Source organism: Equus caballus, chromosome 3, assembly GCF_041296265.1.
Source record: "Equus caballus isolate H_3958 breed thoroughbred chromosome 3, TB-T2T, whole genome shotgun sequence".
Lineage (NCBI taxonomy): Eukaryota > Metazoa > Chordata > Mammalia > Perissodactyla > Equidae > Equus > Equus caballus.
This window is the reverse complement of record NC_091686.1, coordinates 2731658-2750851: the sequence shown is the minus strand read 5'-3', so window position 1 is coordinate 2750851 and position 19194 is coordinate 2731658. Positions and strand designations below refer to the sequence as shown.

The following is a 19194-nucleotide window of genomic DNA, read 5'->3' as shown; positions in this document are numbered from 1 at the left end:
GGCAGTGCTGTTTGGTGCAAGGCCGTGGGGGTGGCTTCACGGGCTCTCTCCTCACCCGCGGCGGTGGGAGGCGGCAGGCTGTGTTGGGCTGTGAGGGACGCCCGGCCAGGGGCTGGTGGGAGAAGCTTCCAGAGCACCTCTGCCAGCTGCGAGCACCCCATCTTTGGCGAGTGTCTCCTCGGGGCAGACTGGGGCCATCCGCCCTGGCAGCAGCTGACCGGGACGCTCTGCTTTATCAGTTTGAGCAGAGCCAGCTCTCCAGTGAATTGGCCAGGGCTGGCTCTTTTTTTTCCTGGTCTGTTTAATTTCTGCAATAAAACTCAAGCTCAATTGCATTTTCAATATCAGTGCTAAGTAAATTTGTCTAAGGGATGGAGCAGCCGGGCAGGCTGTGTGCTCTGTGAGGTCAGAGTCTCCAAGGGGAAAGGCACGGCCTCCCTCTGTCCTGTCCTGCGGTCCCAGGGGCCTTTAGGGACCGCAGCCCCACTGGGTGCGGGCGTGGGCGCGTCTGGGAGTCAGGTCGCAGCCCCCACCCCCTCCACCACCAGCCTGGAGCCCCAAGTCCGAGCCCTAGCAAGGCTGCTGGCGCCTTCGTTTCTCCACCTGTCTGACGAGAGGGGCGCGTGCGGGCTCCTGAAGGCTCCTCTCCTCTCTGCGTCCTGGGGTTGAAAATGACGGGGCCTGGGGCCTTCGCTTCGAGACCATCTCCTGCCTGGGGTCCCTGTTGGTCCGTAACGTAGACCCTCGTGGTTGTTAATCAGAACTCAGTGAAATGGGACCCCTCACGCTCACGTCCGTTCAAACCGCCTGGCTGCTGCCTGCCTCTCCCTCTCTCTCCGCCCTGGGACCTTATGTGGAGCCGGGAGCCGGGCGCCAGTGGCTATTTCTGTTTTATACACTGCAGAGCACTCCTCACATGTAACATCTTATAAATAGTCACTTATTTCGTCTGCACAGCAAATCTATAGTTCTGACTATTATTATCCCCGCTTTACAGGTGGGGAAACTGAGGCAGGTTAATTACTTGGTGGAGCTGGGAGTCTAAGGCCAACTGCCGGCCTCAGCCACTGAGCAAACACCAGGGCGCCGGGGCCGGGACACCACGTGCGGGAGGGGCCGCGGGGCAGGCGGCTGGGGAGTGAGCAGAGGGTCGTCCTGGACGTGCCCCACGCAGAGCCGCGGCCACCAGGTCTCCCTCAAGAGAGGCCTACAGAGAATGTGGGTTTTTAAAAAACTTGGAGAGTTTCTGATTTCTCAATGTTGGCATTTTTACAAACTAACTGGTAACTGGACGGCCCCCGCCCGTCCGGAGGGGGGACGGCTGTGCTGATGTGCGGCCCGATGCTCAGGTCATTTCTCTCAGTCCAGCTGGCAAAGGTCCCCAGCGGGGAGTCCGAACCCCCAGCGTTTCCACTTACCACCTGCTTTGTGATAGTGGGATGTGACCTAACCTCTCTGTTCTGTTTCCTCACCTGTGGGGTGGCCACGCAACGGTCGGCGTAAAGCCAGCTCCTCGAGTGTGAGAGAGGGACCCTGACGGCGTGCAAGGTGGGGCTCCGTCCCAGGGTTCCCGGTGTGTGGCCCCCTGCATACTCATAATGTGGGAGTAGCTGCCACCATCACCACCACCGCCCTCGCACCCGGACGGAGTTGCTCCAGCTCGAATGGGACAGGGGGTGTGAGAGAGCTGTGTAGTGTTTCAAATGCCCTAGGGATGAGAGGACAGGCACTTAATGACGGTGTGAGTCACACTGGCACCCACCTCCATGCTCTTTAGCCAACGTTTGCTGAACACTTAGCAGCATAGATGCGTTACCCATTTTCTGAGGCAGACACTCTTGTCATCCCCATCCTATGGGTGAGAAAATGAGGGCTCAGAGAGGTGCAGTAACTTGCCCACGGTCACACAGCTAATGAGTAGCAGCTATCTAAGCAAGCCCGTGTGCTCTCCCGGTGGCTGGCGTCTCGCTGCAGGTGACTGAGTGTCTGTAAGCTCAGGCTGACAGTTTGGCTCCCTGGAACGTTTATCAAGGGCCTTGGTGGCGACTGTTTGCTGTTGGATGGCATTTCAGCAGCCCCCGGAGCCCGCTGGAGAAAGCCATACCTGGCCTGGCCTGGCCTTCAGTCTGTGGGGAGGCCTGTGGGTCCTCAGAGGCTCATACCAAGTGCCCCTTTGAGGCAGGGCAGAGGAGAGGGTCTGCTCCTTGCCCACCAGGCTGGCTGGAGAAGCAGCCCCTAAGGCAAGAATGCCTTCTTCCTCCTCTCAGTTGTGGGCCACTGACCTCTGCATGCCAGTCTCCACCCCCAAGCTGCCCATGACCCCCGAGCCCCCAACCCGCCAGCGTTTTATCGCTAAACTGAAAGAATGATCCCTGCTTTCCCTTGCTGTGGCCTCACTGGGGACGATGAGATCATATCAGCAAAGGCACTCTGAGCTCCCTGGAGGAGGGGAGGGTGAATGTGAGCTGCTGTCATTTTTGCTAATAGCATAATTCTAATTTGAGCTTTCAGGTGGAGCCACGTCAGCTTCTGGTAGCCTCCATGGGGCTCCTTGGCCTACCTCAGAAAGACCCTCAGCGTCCTCATCCCCTTCCTTCCCAGGGTGGACTCCTGATTTCCCCGGGGCCACCCTTATCTGTCCCTTTGGGAGAACCAGATATCTGGATGTAGCACTGACAACTGCCATGGTGAAAGGGGCTTTTTGTTTTTTCTTTCAAAGTGCTTCAAAGTGGCAAAGCATTGGTTTAGAGTCCAAACTTTAGACAGAGGCTAATGGACAGAGAGACTGAGAGGAGCATAGAAAACTAAGAATGCTGGGTACTTTCTGCACCCCTCAGAGGACTGGGCATATACAGCAGGCTCAACAAATATGTGCTGAGTGAAAAAATACCTAAACTAGAAGATAGCAGAGAACTGGGATGCCTGCTGCCTGCCATTCCTCCTTCCCGTACCCAAGGCAGACATCACTAATTGATCACAGACTCTTAGAGCTACAAAGGCTCTTAGAGACCAGTTCATCTGATCCATTCTCTTGAGAGCTGGAAAAATGAAAGCACAAAGAGGGATGTGCTTGCCAATGGTTGTACAGTGCCAGAATCTGAACCCAGTCCAATAATAGTCCCGTCCTCTATGGCTCATGGTTCCATGCTCTGGGCTCAAAATTCTACCCTCTGGGTGTGGCTTTGCCTTCTGGGCTTGAGGGTCCACCCTCTGAGTCATATTTTTTTTTTTTTTTTTATAATGAAAGGTAGTACCTATTTGCAGCTGAGTAGTTTTATCAGCCTGTTTCCTGCCTGTAGCACGTGGGGTCCAACAGCCTTCTTTCACCTGTACTCTCTCTGTCCCTTTTGGTCCGAGCTGGCAGTATTTCTGCTGGTATGAAGTTTTCAAGAGCCTTGTGGGTCTCCTGTGTATGTCATGGGGACCTACTTCAGTAGATAAGAGATAATTCTATCGCTGCTTTGGGGCTCCTCTGAGATGGCTCTGGGGCCGTGCTCCCAGATGTCCTGGGTGCTCTCTGGTTTGATCTGGGGGATCTGTGAGTCACACCCTTAGTCTTTGCAAAGAGTCTTTTGCATGACTGGATACTCTGACTTTTTGATTTTTCTGAGATATGAGTGAAACGCACAGTTACACCCTCAGCCTTTTCCCTAGAGCATGCTGTCCTGATGGCGAATCTCTTAATTATAGTGTCTTTTGCAACCTGGGCAGGCTGAGGATTTCCAAAGTCATCAGTTCCTGCTTCCTTTTTGTTTCACAGCTCTCTTGTCAATCCCTCTCTTTCCTCTCTACTGTACGCAGTGGAAGAAACCAGGCCGGGCCTTCAACATTTTGCTTGGAAATGTCGGCTAAATATCCGTTTTTACCTGTTACAGGGTCTGCTTCCCACGTAACTGTAGGACACAGTTCCACTAAGCTCTCTGCCTCTGCATCATAAGGATCCCTTTCTTCCAGCTTCCAGTGTCATGTTCCTCATTTCCTTCTGCCCTCACCATCAGTGCCTTTAACAACTATATTTCTCTTAACAGTCTGGTCATGGTGATTTAGGTATTTTCTATAGTGATTTAGGCTTCCTCCTTTGTGCTCTTGACTTCCTTTTGAGACGTTACTAAGAGAGTCATTAACGTCCATATTTCTATGAACAATCTTTTTCTTTTTTGGTGAGGAAGATTAGCCCTGAGCTAACATCAGTTGCCAATCTTCCTCTTTTTGCTGAGGAAGACTGGCCCTGAGCTAACGTCTGTGCCAATCTTCCTCTATTTTGTATGTGGGATGCCACCACAGCATGGCCTGATGAACGATGTGTAGGTCTGCACCAGGGATCCGAACCCGTGAACCCTGCGCCACCAAAGCAGAGTATGTGAACTTGACCACTACACCACTGGGCCGGCCCCGTGAACAATCTTTTTAAGGCAATATAGGCTTTTTCAATCATACTCCTAAAAATTCTTCTAGCCACTGCCCACTGCCCAATTCCAAAGCCACTTCCACACTTTCAGGTATTTGTTGGAGCAGCGCCCCACTCCTGGAACCAACCTCTCTGTATTAGTTTCCTATTGCTGCTGTGACAAATTACCATGAACTTAGTGGCTTAAAACAACAAAACATGATCATCTTCCAGTCCTGTGGGTCGGAAGTCTGGCGCCAATGTCCCTGTGCCGATGTGGAGATGTTGGTGTGGCCGAGTTCCCGTCTGCAGGCTCTGGGCTCTGGAGCTCTGTTTCCAGCCTTTCCAGTGTGTAGGTGCTGCCTGCGTTCCTTGGCTTGTGGCCCCTTCCATCTTCAAAGCCGGCAAGTGTGTCACTGGGACCTCCTCTTTTGCTTCCCTCTTCTATGCTAACAACCCTTGTGATTACATTTGGCCCACCCAGGTAATTCAGGATAATCTCTTTATTGTAGGGTCAGCTCCTTAGCACCCTTAATTCCCCTTTGCCATGACACGTAATGTATTCATAGGTTTTGGGGATTAAGACACGGACATTCCTGGGGTGGCGGTGGTCATTATTCTGCCTACACAACCTCCCAGTTTGGTTCTGTGCGGGCTATTGAAGCAGCCTGCTCTGTCCACAGTCCAGGGAGGAAACAGGCCAGCTCCATCCCTCGGTGCCTGGCCTCAGAGCCAGCCTGCCCTGGTAATCCACCGCTGACTTTGCCCACGTCCTGATGTGACTTTGCCTTGGGGGCAGGTGGGATTGTGGAGTGTGGGACCCCTTCGTGGCTATCCTCGAGCCATAGGGCCTGATGCTGCGCTGGTACATGCTGGGCCTCAAGAAAGAGGGAGCAGCTTCTGCAGTGGGACGAGCCCTGAACTGGCACTCAGGGCCTGGTGAGGCAGTTTAGTGCAGTGGTTAGTGAGTGCTGGAGGGGCATCTGCCACTTGCTAGCTCTGTGTGCCTAGAAAGTTGCTTTCCCTCTTGGAGCCTCAGTGTGCACAGTTAGAAAGAAGCGGGTGGTAACAGCACCACCACATAGTGATGTTTTGAAAATCAAGTGAGAAAATGCTGGCAAGGACCTGGCTTATAGAAAATGACCCAGAAACAGTAACTACCGTGGCTTTTACGAATTTAGTCCTAGATCTGTCTGCTCCTTGCTGTGTGGCCTCAGTTTCCCCCTCTGTGAAATGAGATGAGTGATGGCCTGTTGACTTCCCCACCCCTCCACACTGGTACTGATTGATGTGTGGATATAATTGAGTTGAGAGTATTCTGGGACGGATGGCCATCTTTGGCACCTGGTGGGAGGCAAGGAACGGGGCAGACACTCTGTCCCCTTCATGTCTGTGTCCTCAACCCCCGGCCCCGGCCTAGTTTGAGACTGGGTTCTGCCTCTGTGGGGCGAGTCCCTGGTGGGCGCTGAGACAGTGAGGATGCCCCACCCAGCCTGGGAGCTCTGGCCTGGTGGCCCCGTCTCCTGCTGGGCCTTCATCCCGTGGGGTCCAGGCCCCCCCTTTGGCTGGGGTTTGCTGTGAGGGGCGCTTGGGGCCTCTCAGGGAAGCTCCCATCACAGCTTGCTGGAAGCAGCCCTAGGAAGGGGTCTCAGAGTTGCCCAGCCCACCCGTGTCACAGAGGCAATGGCAGAAGGGGAGGTCCCCCCAGCAATGGCTGCCTTTGGGGACCAGGGCTCCCCCAGATCCATATTCCCTCCACTGCACCAGGCTTCCAGGGGTGCGGAGACACGGATGGGTCAAGCTTTGAAGTTTCCTGAGAAGAGGTTGGGAATATACCTGGATACCCCCTGAGCTGCCTTTTGCCACTTCGTCTGGGAAGCCCCCTGTGTAGGTTCTGGCTGCCTCTGTGGGAGGCGCAGTCCGCATGTGCCCTGAGTGCACTCGTGTCTCCCAGCTCTTGTCACCTCGGGCTCTGGGGAGCATGGGTCTGCAATCCCAGGGTGCCCAGGCCGCTCTGTGCCCACTTTGGGCGGCCTCACCATCAGCCAGGGTGGAGCTGGCCTTCTCTCTGGCTAGAGACCCTTCTCTGGACCACAGTGCAGCTCCACAGCGTCTTCCGCGTCCTCTTGTCTGCTTGACCCTGCCCCAAGGCCTCCCTTTCAGGGAGGATGGACAGCCCCTTTCTTGGAGGAGGAAAGCTGATGGTTAAAGGCTTCTTCTCTAGCACTGGGAGTCATGAGACCTCTTCCTCCAGTTTGCTCGGTGCCCTTTGAACATTCCACTCATACACTCCTCTGCTCATGGCAGACATCACCAATTGATTTCAGCACGCATGTCTTCTGAGCCCAGATACGGCCTTAGAATCCTTCTGAATATAATGCTGTGGGCAACCACTGCGGGTTTCCCAACCTGGAGGTTCCTTTCTCTCTCTGAATCTTCTGTATCGTATGGGATTGGTGTAAATGGATCCTGAGTCTGGGGTCCCGTTTCTCAATTCCCATTCCTGGAGCTCCTGATGGGGGCAGGGACGGCTCTGCCTGGAGCACCATGGAGCTTCGTCCTGTGGGGAACCTGTCTGCTTGGCAGTGTTCGTTCTCCCAAGGAGATGCTGAGTGACATGGAGACCTTTTGGGGCTTTGTGAAGAATTGTCAGGGCTTTTTGTGGCTATCACAAAGACAATCTGGATGGTTGGAATATTGTACAAAATGGCCTTTACACAGTCATGCGTGGCTTGAAGATGGGACACGTTCTGAGAAACGTGTCGTTGGGCTATTTTGTCGTTGTGCAAACATCACAGGGTGCCTGACACAAACCTGGGTGGTACAACCCCCTACACATCTGGGCTCTGTGGTTCTGACTGTATGGGCCCCCCATCGCATGTGTGACCGAAACGTCATTACGCAGGACGGATTCTTCTGGAAGGAACCTTGGAGACCAGCGCTTCACCTTCCCATGTGACAGTGGAGGCAGCCGAGGCCTGGGTCTCCTATGGACCCTCTGTCCCGCGCTCTACCTCTGCCCCCAGCACGTCTCCCTCAGGGGCCTTGCGAGTTCCAAGTCCGCCTTCTGTCACAGTCTGGAATATCAGTCATTTTCATTCATGTGAATGGAGCTGCCCAGCCCAGGAATGTCCTAGAATCCTGGAGCTGCCTGGCATCAGCTCTTTTTGCCTTCCCATCCACTGCAGGAAACCCTCCAGAGTTCTTTCCAGAGCTGTTTATTCCCTTGCATAGCTCTGGTGATGGGAGGCTCACTTCCCCCTCAGCCTGTGCCTCTTGCTGCAGGGCCTGGAGCTTTCGGTTTGTTCCTGTGGGCCTGCGAGCTCATCACTCTCCCTTCTTTTTCCAGGCACCTCCTTGCAGCCCTGACCTTGGTTCTCTGTGACAGGAGGAGTGTGGGGCTGAGGCTCCCAGCCATTCTGGGCTGCGGCCACTTGGCTCGCCCGGACAAGGTGCAAGTGAGGCTGTGTTCGGTGGCCGCAGCACCGGCCTGCTGGAGTCGCCACATGTGGCCGCGTGAGCCGGATCCACCCCGCGCCTTCTGCCACTGACGTCTTCTGAAGCCCAGTTAATGTTCTTTTTTCTACTTGATTGAATTTTTATAGAAATTTCTCCCCTTTTATGCTTGTTTTGGTTCTCTTCCTGCAGCAGGCAGCAAAAGCCTCATATAACCCATTTCCTACCAGGCCTTTTTGCAGGATTAGTCATTTTTAAATGACTTTAGTCTCCGTTTTTGAAAGTGGTTTTTCTCCTCACGTTGTTATATTTCTTATAGTCATTCTCGGGGTAGGGGGCTAAGACGCGGCTGGTGTTAGTCAGTGTGTTTCCTACTTGATCTTCTCATGTGACAGCGCCCCCTCCCAGAGGAGAGAAGCAGGGAAAATTGTGAGGGAAAGCACCGCCTCAGAACCAGGCTTACTGGGGTGGAATCCTGGCTCAACTGCCTGCTAGCTGTGTGGCACTGGGCAAGTTACTCAGCCTCTCTGTGCCTCAGTTTTCTCCCCTGTAAATGGAAATAATAATAACAGTACCTGTTTCTTGCGTTGTTGAGAGGGTTGAATGAGTGAACACATGTAGAGCTCTCAGAAGAGCACAGGGCACGTAGTAAAACCTATGGAAACGTTTATTTGGAAATGGAGAGGTAGCTGATTGAGCTGGACCTCCCTGAGCCCACCTTCTCCCTGAGTTCTGGAATGTTCATGTTGAAGGGGACTTTGAGATTGCCTTCGCCTGTGTCTGCACCACTTCCCTTTCTGCACGTCTGCAGGGCCGCGGGCTGTAATGCTGCCCGTGCATGGTGTCTGACCGTCAGCGTGAGCGGAGCATTCCCACTGTGAGGCAAGACCCCCTGCCTCTGCCGTCGCCCACACGCATCTGAGCGCGCTGCCTCCGCTGCCCTCGGCCGCTCCTAGCGCACCAGGCTGAGGGCCCTGGAGCAGGATGCCTTGGGTGGGGGCGAGGGCAGCAGCCACGGTTCATGTTATTAGCTAGGAGGCTTTCAACGTGGGGGTCTGCGCTTGGGACTTGGTCTGTCCACATGCCCATCCCCCTGATTGGGCCTTTTTCCTTTAAGGAGCCCTATTTTCATTCCGATTCAGATGATTCTAAGGTCAGCAGTTGCTCAGCTTTTTGCTCCCAGGATAATGTGCTTTGCTTTAGTTTTGAAACTTTTTTGCAGAGAAAGAAGCCGACCGTGCAGCTGCAACGCACCTTGGGGACTGTGGCGCCTGGCCGGTGGGAGTGAGGGGTGGGGGGCCCCCGCACTGCGGGGACATGAGGCGCTCTGGCCAGACACCTCTGGGGCACCTTGCCGTGTGACTGAGGGCAAGTTACTCACCTCTTGGAGCCTCAGCTTCCTCAGCTCACAAATGGGATGTTTCTGGTGGTCCTGAGGATGAAAAGGAATTAATTGTGCTAATCGGAGCCCTCAGCAGGTGCTGGCACTTGGGACATGCTCAGTACGTGTAGCTGCTAATACCATTAGCACCAGTGGTACTAATTAGTACTAATTATTATTATTGGCCAAATAGTGTTTTTGTTTAGTAGCTTTATTGAAGTATACTTTGCATTCCGTAAACTTCACGTGTTTTAAGCCAGCAATTCAGTGCCGTTCAGTACCTTCACAGAGCTCTGCGGTCCTGCCCACCGTCTAGTCTCAGAGCATTTCCCCGATCTCAGAAGGATGCCGCTTGCCCATTTGCAGTCAGTCCCTGCTCCCTCCTCCAGCCTCAGGCAACCACTCATCTGCTTCCTGTCTCCACAGATGTGTCTTGTCTGCACATTCTACGTAAATGGAATAATAATGCTTTTTCGCATTAATTTTTCTCATCCACTCCTCATAGTGGCTCCCTTTTTTCCGATGTGTAAGCTGAGTCTGAGAATGAAGAGAGATGCTCACAGGGCGGACGAAGCAAAGGAGGAGCATGGTTTTGGATGCAGGTGTCTGCTCTTGTGCTGGGCGGCACCAAGGGCTTGGGGCAGATGAACCCTGGCGGAAAGATGAGTCCAGGCCCGGTCTTCTGGGCAAGGCGTCGTCCTGTCTCACTCACCCTCGCACTGGCCTGGGTTCAAGCCTGTGTCCTCCACTCCTCGGCCCTGAAAGCCCCTGTCTCCATGGGCTGGGCCTCCTCCCTGCCAGGGGGGCTCAAAGGAGGTCCAGATGTTTACTGCACTGGAGGCTGGACGTGTGGGTCCCCCTCCCTTTCTCACCTACGCAGGTGTAGTCTTGTTTGACTGACCTTCAGAAGCTCGTCCAGACCCTGGTCAAGGGGCCTGACTGTCATTTCCTTGGAAAAGTCGCTGTGGCTGTGTCTCAGTTTCCTCGTCTTACAGCGGGAGGGGCCCTGGTTCCCGCCTGATCGGTGGTTGTGAGAAAGCAGCGTGCTTAGCAGCTCAGCAGAGCACTGGGCACACAGGAAGGGCTTTGTGGCAGCTTGAGTGAGTCTGAGCTAAGACTTCAAAATAGTAAAAAACCTGTTGAGCCTGGCCAGGAGGCGAGGGCCAAGCAGGTGCCCCAGCTGCCCCAGCTCCAGCCAGTTCCTCCCTTGGGTCCCTTTGTCTGTGCCTGTGGAGCCCAGCTGGCAAGACCTGGGAATTACCAGGCAGGGGCTGGGGTGCCTCCTGCCACATCTAATCAGAGGAGCTGACAGCGGCTGTGTCCTTCCCTTCCCCTCCGAAGGGCCCGTAATGTGAGGCCCCTGGGGGACCAGGTACCCTCACTCTGGGAGGGTGTTCTGGGAGGTGCCCCGCGCTGGGCGGACTGGTGGGCTTCAGAGATGGGAAGCTGCTGGATGCGGGAGGGTGTTCTGGGAGGCGCCCCACCCTGGCGGGCTGGTGGGCTTCAGATGTGGGAGGCTGCTGGATGCAGGACTTGGGGCCAGGGGCTTTGGAGAGCGGCGTCCCTCCAGGCAGAGCTTTGCCAAGTGGTACCAGCTGGGGTCGGGCGGATCTTCACAGGGTCAGGGCCAGGGGCCTGGGTGGGCACTGGGGTGGTGGGTAGGCACGAGGAACCCATTCAGAGCCGGCTCTGAGGGACCCCTCAAGAACTCCCAGCCGGGCTTGCTCTCTCTTAAAGTCTTAGGGTTGACCTGGAACAGCAGAAGCAGCTGTGAGAGCCTGGGGTATGGGGCCCCCGGGGTCTGTGCCATGCCTCTGCAGTTGTGGTGAGTGTGATGGCATGTGAGTGTGTGTGTGTATGTTTAAGTTTATGTGTGAGCAATAGTGGCAATGATAGTGTGTGAATGGATGTGTATGCCTGTGAGAGTGACTGTATGTGACTGTGTGCGTCATGGTGTGTGTGACTGTATGTGACTGTGTGCGTCATGGTGTGTGTGACTGTATGTGACCGTGTGTGTCATGGTGTGTGTGACTGTATGTGACTGTGTGCGACTGTATGTGACGGCATCATGGTGTGTGTGACTGTATGTGACTGTGTGCGTCATGGTGTGTGTGACTGTATGTGACTGCGTCATGGTGTGTGTGACTGTATGTGACTGTGTGCGTCATGGTGTGTGTGACTGTATGTGACTGTGTGCGTCATGGCGTGTGTGACTGTATGCGACTGTGTCATGGTGTGTGTGACTTATGTGACTGTGTCATGGTGTGTGTGACTATATGTGACTGTGTCATGGTGTGTGTGACTGTATGTGACTGCGTCATGGCGTGTGTGACTGTGTGTGACTGTGTGCGTCATGGCATGTGTGACTGTGTGTGACTTATGTGACTGCGTCATGGTGTGTGTGACTTATGTGACTGTGTCATGGTGTGTGTGACTGTATGTGACTGCGTCATGGTGTGTGTGACTGTATGTGACTGTGTGCGTCATGGTGTGTGTGACTGTACGTGACCGTGTGCATCATGGTGTGTGTGACTGTACGTGACCGTGTGCGTCATGGTGTGTGTGACTGTACGTGACCGTGTGCGTCATGGTGTGTGTGACTGTATGTGACCGTGTGCGTCATGGTGTGTGTGACTGTATGTGACCGTGTGCGTCATGGTGTGTGTGACTGTATGTGACCATGTGCATCATGGCGTGTGCGACTGTATGTGACTGCGTCATGGTGTGTGTGACTGTATGTGACTGTGTGCGTCATGGTGTGTGTGACTGTACGTGACCGTGTGCATCATGGTGTGTGTGACTGTACGTGACCGTGTGCGTCATGGTGTGTGTGACTGTACGTGACCGTGTGCGTCATGGTGTGTGTGACTGTATGTGACCGTGTGCGTCATGGTGTGTGTGACTGTATGTGACCGTGTGCGTCATGGTGTGTGTGACTGTATGTGACCATGTGCGTCATGGCGTGTGCGACTGTATGTGACTGCGTCATGGCGTGTGCGACTGTATGTGACTGCGTCATGGCGTGTGTGACTGTATGTGACCGTGTGCGTCATGGTGTGTGTGACTGTACGTGACCGTGTGCATCATGGTGTGTGTGACTGTATGTGACCGTGTGCGTCATGGTGTGTGTGACTGTACGTGACCGTGTGCGTCATGGTGTGTGTGACTGTACGTGACCGTGTGCGTCATGGTGTGTGTGACTGTACGTGACCGTGTGCGTCATGGTGTGTGTGACTGTATGTGACCGTGTGCGTCATGGTGTGTGTGACTGTATGTGACTGTGTGCGTCATGGTGTGTGTGACTGTATGTGACTGTGTCATGGTGTGTGTGACTGTATGTGACTGCGTCATGGTGTGTGCGACTGTATGTGACTGTGTGCGTCATGGCGTGTGCGACTGTATGTGACTGTGTCATGGTGTGTGTGACTGTATGTGACTGTGTCATGGTGTGTGTGACTGTATGTGACTGCGTCATGGCGTGTGTGACTGTATGTGACTGTGTGCGTCATGGCATGTGTGACTTATGTGACTGCGTCATGGTGTGTGTGACTGTATGTGGGTGAGTATGTCTGTGTGTGAGTCGTGGGAGTGGTGTGTGTGTGAATGCATGGGTGAGTATGTGTGTCCGTGTGCAGGTGTGAGTGTCGGTGCCCTCCCCTCCCGGAAAGCCTCACTGCCCGGGCCCCTGAGCCTCTCTCTGAAGACTTGGCCAGGCTGACTGGGCCCCGAGAGGCAAGCGCCGTTCTTTCTTCAGGGTTCCGAGAGCAAGGTCAGAGCGGCCAATCACAGCTTTTGTCTGTCTCTCCCTGGCCTGGAGTAGCCTGTGGGCCGTTTCATTCATTATTAAGTTTTAAATCCACCCAACAGAAACCTGAGCCGCGGCCTCACCCTGCGCGGGCTGTCGCGGTTCTGCCCCGCTTGGCTCGGGAACTTTGCCGGCTTCGTGTGCAGCGTCCTGTCCGCCTTTGTTTTTTCAGAAACAGCCAGCCCCTAGTTTGTTTAGTTTTCCTCTGAGGCTGAACAGGCCAGTGAAGGTGGAAGCAGCCCCTGTCCCTGGGGAGAGTGGGCCAGGCCAGGCGTCTGGAGGAGAGCCCGCCCCTGCCTGCCCGGGTGGATTTAAGGGCCCGCTAGGCTCTGAGCTCTGTGGCCATCTGGGTCTCGGTCCATCCTCTAGTCACTGCACCATCAGGACATCTCCTGGGGTCCTGGGTGGACTTGGGGCAAATCCACGGGGGAAGGGGAACAAAGAAAACAGCCCCCTTAGGATGGTTTGGGCTGGGAGACCTGCAGACCCCTCCCGGGTTTGTGCTCTTGTCTGATGCCCTGTGCCTGCCTTCTGCCTCGTGTGTCCGTCTGTCCCATGAAGCAGTGCCCCCATCACCAAAGAAGATGCCCTGACTGAATTCACTAGAGTACGTTTTATTTTCTGGGAAAGTCTTGCCTGTGCCCCTGAGGACCAGCGGGATGTTGCACCAGGACGGGGCTGGGAGAGGGAGTCGCCCCAGGTCTTGATCAGGTGATGGGGCCTGTGGGACTGATGGTCTGTGAGGTCATTTCCAGTGACTTTTTCCAGGCGGCCCCTCCCCGCCCCATCAGGGAAGTGGCTGAGACCGCACCTCCCACAGGAGTGTCGCGTCCAGCGAGGCCCAGGCAGGTGTTGCTGAGGGAAAAGGCCTGTCCACGCCGTATCCTGCCGGCCCTCTGCCGTCCCCTTACAGACGGGCAGGCCCTCGCGTGCACTTGCTCCCGGCCCCCGGCCGCCTGCCCCCACTCCCCCGCAGCAGTTGGCCAGCTGCACAGCCTCAGCCCGCGTGCTGTCGAGAAGCTGGCTCTGTCCTTGTTTCTCGGCGGCCCTGGGAATTGCCTCTAATCTCCTTTCTGCCTTCCCCCTGCAGATGGTGACGACGACCCACAACTCTCCTGGGTGGCCTCGTCTCCCTCCAGCAAGGATGTTGCGTCACCCACGCAGATGATTGGAGATGGGTGTGACCTCGGCCTGGGTGAGGAGGAAGGGGGCACGGGCCTGCCGTACCCTTGCCAGTTCTGCGACAAGTCCTTCATCCGCCTGAGCTACTTGAAGAGGCACGAACAGATCCACAGCGACAAGCTGCCCTTCAAATGCACCTTCTGCAGCCGCCTCTTCAAGCACAAGAGGAGCCGCGACCGGCACATCAAGCTGCACACGGGCGACAAGAAGTACCACTGTCACGAGTGCGAGGCAGCCTTCTCCCGCAGCGACCACCTCAAGATCCACCTGAAGACCCACAGCTCCAGCAAGCCCTTCAAGTGCACAGTCTGCAAGCGCGGCTTCTCGTCCACCAGCTCGCTGCAGAGCCACATGCAGGCCCACAAGAAGAACAAGGAGCATCTGGCCAAGTCGGAGAAGGAGGCCAAGAAGGACGACTTCATGTGCGACTACTGTGAGGATACTTTCAGCCAGACTGAGGAGCTGGAGAAGCACGTGCTCACCCGCCACCCCCAGCTCTCCGAGAAGGCGGACCTGCAGTGCATACACTGCCCCGAGGTCTTCGTCGATGAGAACGCGCTGCTCGCCCACATCCACCAAGCCCACGCCAACCAGAAACACAAGTGCCCCATGTGCCCCGAGCAGTTCTCCTCGGTAGAGGGTGTCTACTGCCACCTGGACAGCCACCGGCAGCCCGACTCCAGCAACCACAGCGCCAGCCCCGACCCCGTGCTGGGCAGCGTGGCGTCCATGAGCAGCGCCACGCCAGACTCCAGTGCCTCTGTGGAGCGTGGCTCCACCCCGGACTCCACCTTGAAGCCACTGCGAGGCCAGAAGAAGATGCGGGATGATGGGCAGGGCTGGTCCAAGGTGGTCTACAGCTGCCCCTATTGCTCCAAGCGGGACTTTAACAGCCTGGCAGTGCTGGAGATCCACCTGAAGACCATCCACGCGGATAAGCCACAGCAGAGCCACACGTGTCAGATCTGCCTGGACTCCATGCCCACCCTCTATAACCTCAATGAGCACGTCCGCAAGCTGCACAAGAACCATGCCTACCCTGTGATGCAGTTCAGCAACATCTCCGCCTTCCACTGCAACTACTGCCCCGAGATGTTCGCTGACATCAACAGCCTGCAGGAGCACATCCGCATCTCCCACTGTGGCCCCAACGCCAACCCGCCCGATGGCAATAACGCCTTCTTCTGCAACCAGTGCTCCATGGGCTTCCTGACTGAGTCCTCCCTCACGGAGCACATCCAGCAGGCCCACTGTAGCGTCAGCAGCGCCAAGCTGGAGTCTCCAGTCGTGCAGCCCACGCAGTCATTCATGGAGGTCTATTCCTGCCCCTACTGCACCAATTCACCCATATTCGGCTCCATCCTGAAGCTCACCAAGCACATCAAGGAAAACCACAAGAACATCCCGCTAGCCCACAGCAAGAAGTCCAAGGCAGAGCAGAGCCCGGTCTCGTCTGACGTGGAGGTGTCTTCTCCGAAGCGGCAGCGGCTCTCGGCGAGTACCAACTCCATCTCCAACGGCGAGTATCCTTGTAATCAGTGCGACCTCAAGTTCTCCAACTTCGAGAGCTTCCAGACCCACCTGAAGCTGCACCTGGAGCTGCTGCTGCGGAAGCAGGCGTGCCCACAGTGCAAAGAGGACTTTGACTCCCAGGAGTCCCTCCTGCAGCACCTGACGGTGCACTACATGACCACGTCCACCCACTATGTGTGCGAGAGCTGCGACAAGCAGTTCTCGTCGGTGGATGACCTGCAGAAGCACCTGCTGGACATGCACACCTTCGTGCTGTACCACTGCACCCTGTGCCAGGAGGTCTTCGACTCCAAGGTGTCCATCCAGGTGCACCTGGCGGTGAAACACAGCAACGAGAAGAAGATGTACCGCTGCACAGCCTGCAACTGGGACTTCCGCAAGGAGGCCGACCTGCAGGTGCACGTCAAACACAGCCACCTGGGCAACCCGGCCAAGGCACACAAGTGCATCTTCTGTGGGGAGACCTTCAGCACCGAGGTGGAGCTGCAGTGCCACATCACCACGCACAGCAAGAAGTACAACTGTAAGTTCTGCAGCAAGGCCTTCCACGCCATCATCCTGCTGGAGAAGCACCTGCGGGAGAAGCACTGCGTGTTTGATGCTGCGACCGAGAACGGCACGGCCAACGGGGTGCCCCCCACCGCCGCCAAGAAGGCCGAGCCTGCTGACCTGCAGGGCATGCTGCTTAAGAATCCCGAGGCGCCCAACAGCCACGAGGCCAGCGAGGACGACGTGGACGCGTCGGAGCCCATGTACGGCTGCGACATCTGCGGGGCGGCCTACACCATGGAGGTGCTGCTGCAGAACCACCGGCTGCGGGACCACAACATCCGGCCCGGCGAGGATGGCAGCTCGCGGAAGAAGGCGGAGCTCATCAAGGGGAGCCACAAGTGCAACGTGTGTTCGCGGACTTTCTTCTCGGAGAATGGGCTCCGGGAGCACCTGCAGACGCACCGGGGTCCCGCCAAGCACTACATGTGCCCCATCTGCGGGGAGCGCTTCCCCTCACTGCTCACGCTCACTGAGCACAAGGTGACCCACAGCAAGAGCCTGGACACGGGCACCTGTCGCATCTGCAAGATGCCCCTGCAGAGCGAGGAGGAGTTTATCGAGCACTGCCAGATGCACCCTGACCTGCGCAACTCACTCACAGGCTTTCGCTGCGTGGTCTGCATGCAGACGGTCACCTCCACGCTGGAGCTCAAGATCCACGGCACCTTCCACATGCAGAAGCTGGCGGGCAGCTCGGCTGCGTCCTCCCCCAATGGCCAGGGGCCGCAGAAGCTCTACAAGTGCGCCCTGTGCCTCAAGGAGTTCCGCAGCAGGCAGGACCTGGTGAAGCTCGATGTCAGCGGGCTGCCCTATGGCCTCTGCGCCAGCTGCACGGCCCGCAGTGCCAACGGACAGGTGGGCGGCCTGGCCCCGCCCGAGCCTGCTGACCGGCCCTGCGCTGGCCTCCGTTGCCCCGAGTGCAGCGTCAAGTTCGAGAGTGCCGAGGACCTGGAGAGCCACATGCAAGTGGACCACCGTGACCTCACGCCAGAGGCCAGTGGGCCCCGGAAAGGCACCCAGACGTCACCAGTGCCCCGGGTAAGTGTAACCTGCCCCCTGCTCCCCCAGAGCCTCACAGGAGCCACCCACATGGAGCTCTGTATTTCCTGGTGGTGTTCCCATGAGTAGCCCAGAGAGGTGGCTGCCACATAGCGGTCAAGGATATCTGCTCTGCAGTGGACTTGGAGTTTGAACCCAGTATTGCCACTTCCCTTCTAGCCGTGTGACACGGCTGACATTATTTACCTCTCTGGGCTTCATTTATCCAGTGCTCATCTGTAAAAGGGGAATCATAATTGTCTCGACTCCACAGAATTGTTGTGAGGGGCCCGTGGCATAATGTGTGTCCAGGGCACAGTACAGTGGCCGACACACAGTGAGGGCTCTGAGAATGATGGTGCCGTCGTTGTTGTTGGTCTGAGTGGGCTTGTTCACTTGCTTGTTGAGTCTCCTTGGGCAAGTTGCTTTGCTCTCTGGGCCTTAGATTCAAGATTCTTGTGATAATCCAGAGAGAATGTAGAGAGGGCTTAATCTGGCACTCGGTTAGGGCTCGGCTGTGCTAGCTGCAGTCACCAGCTGATATTATTATCAACAGCATCATTATACTTAGTGCAGTTGCGGGTGCCTGGAGGGCCCTAGCAATGGTCCCAATTACTGTTATTATTAATGATTGATTGGTTCATTCATTCATTCATTCATCAAATTTGTCCTGTGCACTTGTTATGTTTGGGGGTGCCTGGCAGCTGAAGAAAATCAGACATGGACCCTCCCTTGGGGGCTCCCAGACCAGGGGGAGCCACAGACCCATAACCAGTGGGTTTCTGTGAGGCAGGAAGTCTGGGCTTTTGGAGGGTCCACACAGGCCCTGGGTACAGCAGCCGAGGGGCACCTGATGGTGGGCCTGGAGCCTGTGTGGCCTTCGGTGTCAGACAGAAGGGGCCTGGGGATGCCCACTGAGTCTGTGTTGTCTGTTTGCAGACTGAGGAGGTGCCAGGCGGGTCTCAGGAGTGTCCTTCCCTTGGGGGCCTCTGCTGATGCCACTGGCAGTGAGGCAGGATTTGGGGAAGGGCACGTGCTGCAGGCGCCTCCTGGAAGACAGGATGTTTGCTGAGGTGTTTCCCTACCGGCTCAGAACTGGGGACTGGAACTCTGGGATTTTGAGGCGGAGAGAGAGAGAGTGAGAGAGAAGGAGAGAGTGAAGGGAGGATCCTGGCCCAGCTCCCCACTGAGGCCCAGGAAGCCGGAGGGCCTGGCAGTGATCACCTGGCCGCAGGGGGAAACGCCTGAATGCGACCAGAGCTGTGCGTCCGCCTGGGGCCTGGGGCTCTCTTCAAAGGTCCGTCTGGAGCAGACGGCTCCATTTAGCGCTGGCACACCCCGCCCTCTCCAGGCCTTAGACCGAGCTGGGCCTCTAGGCAAGGGTCCAGTAGGACACGGGTCAGAGGTCCTGAGCATGGCCCCGCTCACTGCTGCCCAGCTCTGTCGTCTGCAGCCTCAGCTCGCCGGCTGCCAGCACGGGTGGACTGGGGGTGCTGTTGGGCCCTGGAGTGAGACGCATTGGGTTCAAGTCTCCGTCTTCCAGTGCCTGCCTGGCCTCTGTCATCACCTGTGAAGCCAGAGGGTAATAGTAATAACAGCAGTCGTAGTAGTCTGGCTCCAAAGCTGACAGCACTGGGAGGCACTGGGCGGCCGTTCTGGATTTTCAACCAACATCTACTCTGGCCGGTGCTTTTCCTCGTCATTTGTTAAGTGCTGTGATGACTTCCCATGCAGATGTCAGCATTCTGCGCTGAGGCATCAATGAGTAAAGGCAGTGCTGGGCGCATGGAAACGTCATTTGATCTTTTTCCCATTTATAATCACAACTCACACTTACCAAGGGGTAAGGACGTGCCAAGC

At 56.2% G+C, this 19194-nt stretch overlaps 1 protein-coding gene across 5 annotated transcripts in view; it reads left to right on the top strand.

Annotated features, from left to right (window-relative positions):
* Positions 1–19194, top strand: part of ZNF423 (zinc finger protein 423) — a 315937-nt gene that overhangs the window by 166823 nt on the left and 129920 nt on the right. For all 5 annotated transcript variants that reach the window (XM_070261781.1, XM_014738459.3, XM_070261780.1 and 2 more), the window contains one exon: positions 14120–17334. In XM_070261781.1, coding sequence (XP_070117882.1) covers positions 14120–17334 — 3215 coding nt within the window. The remainder of the gene's footprint in view (positions 1–14119; positions 17335–19194) is intronic.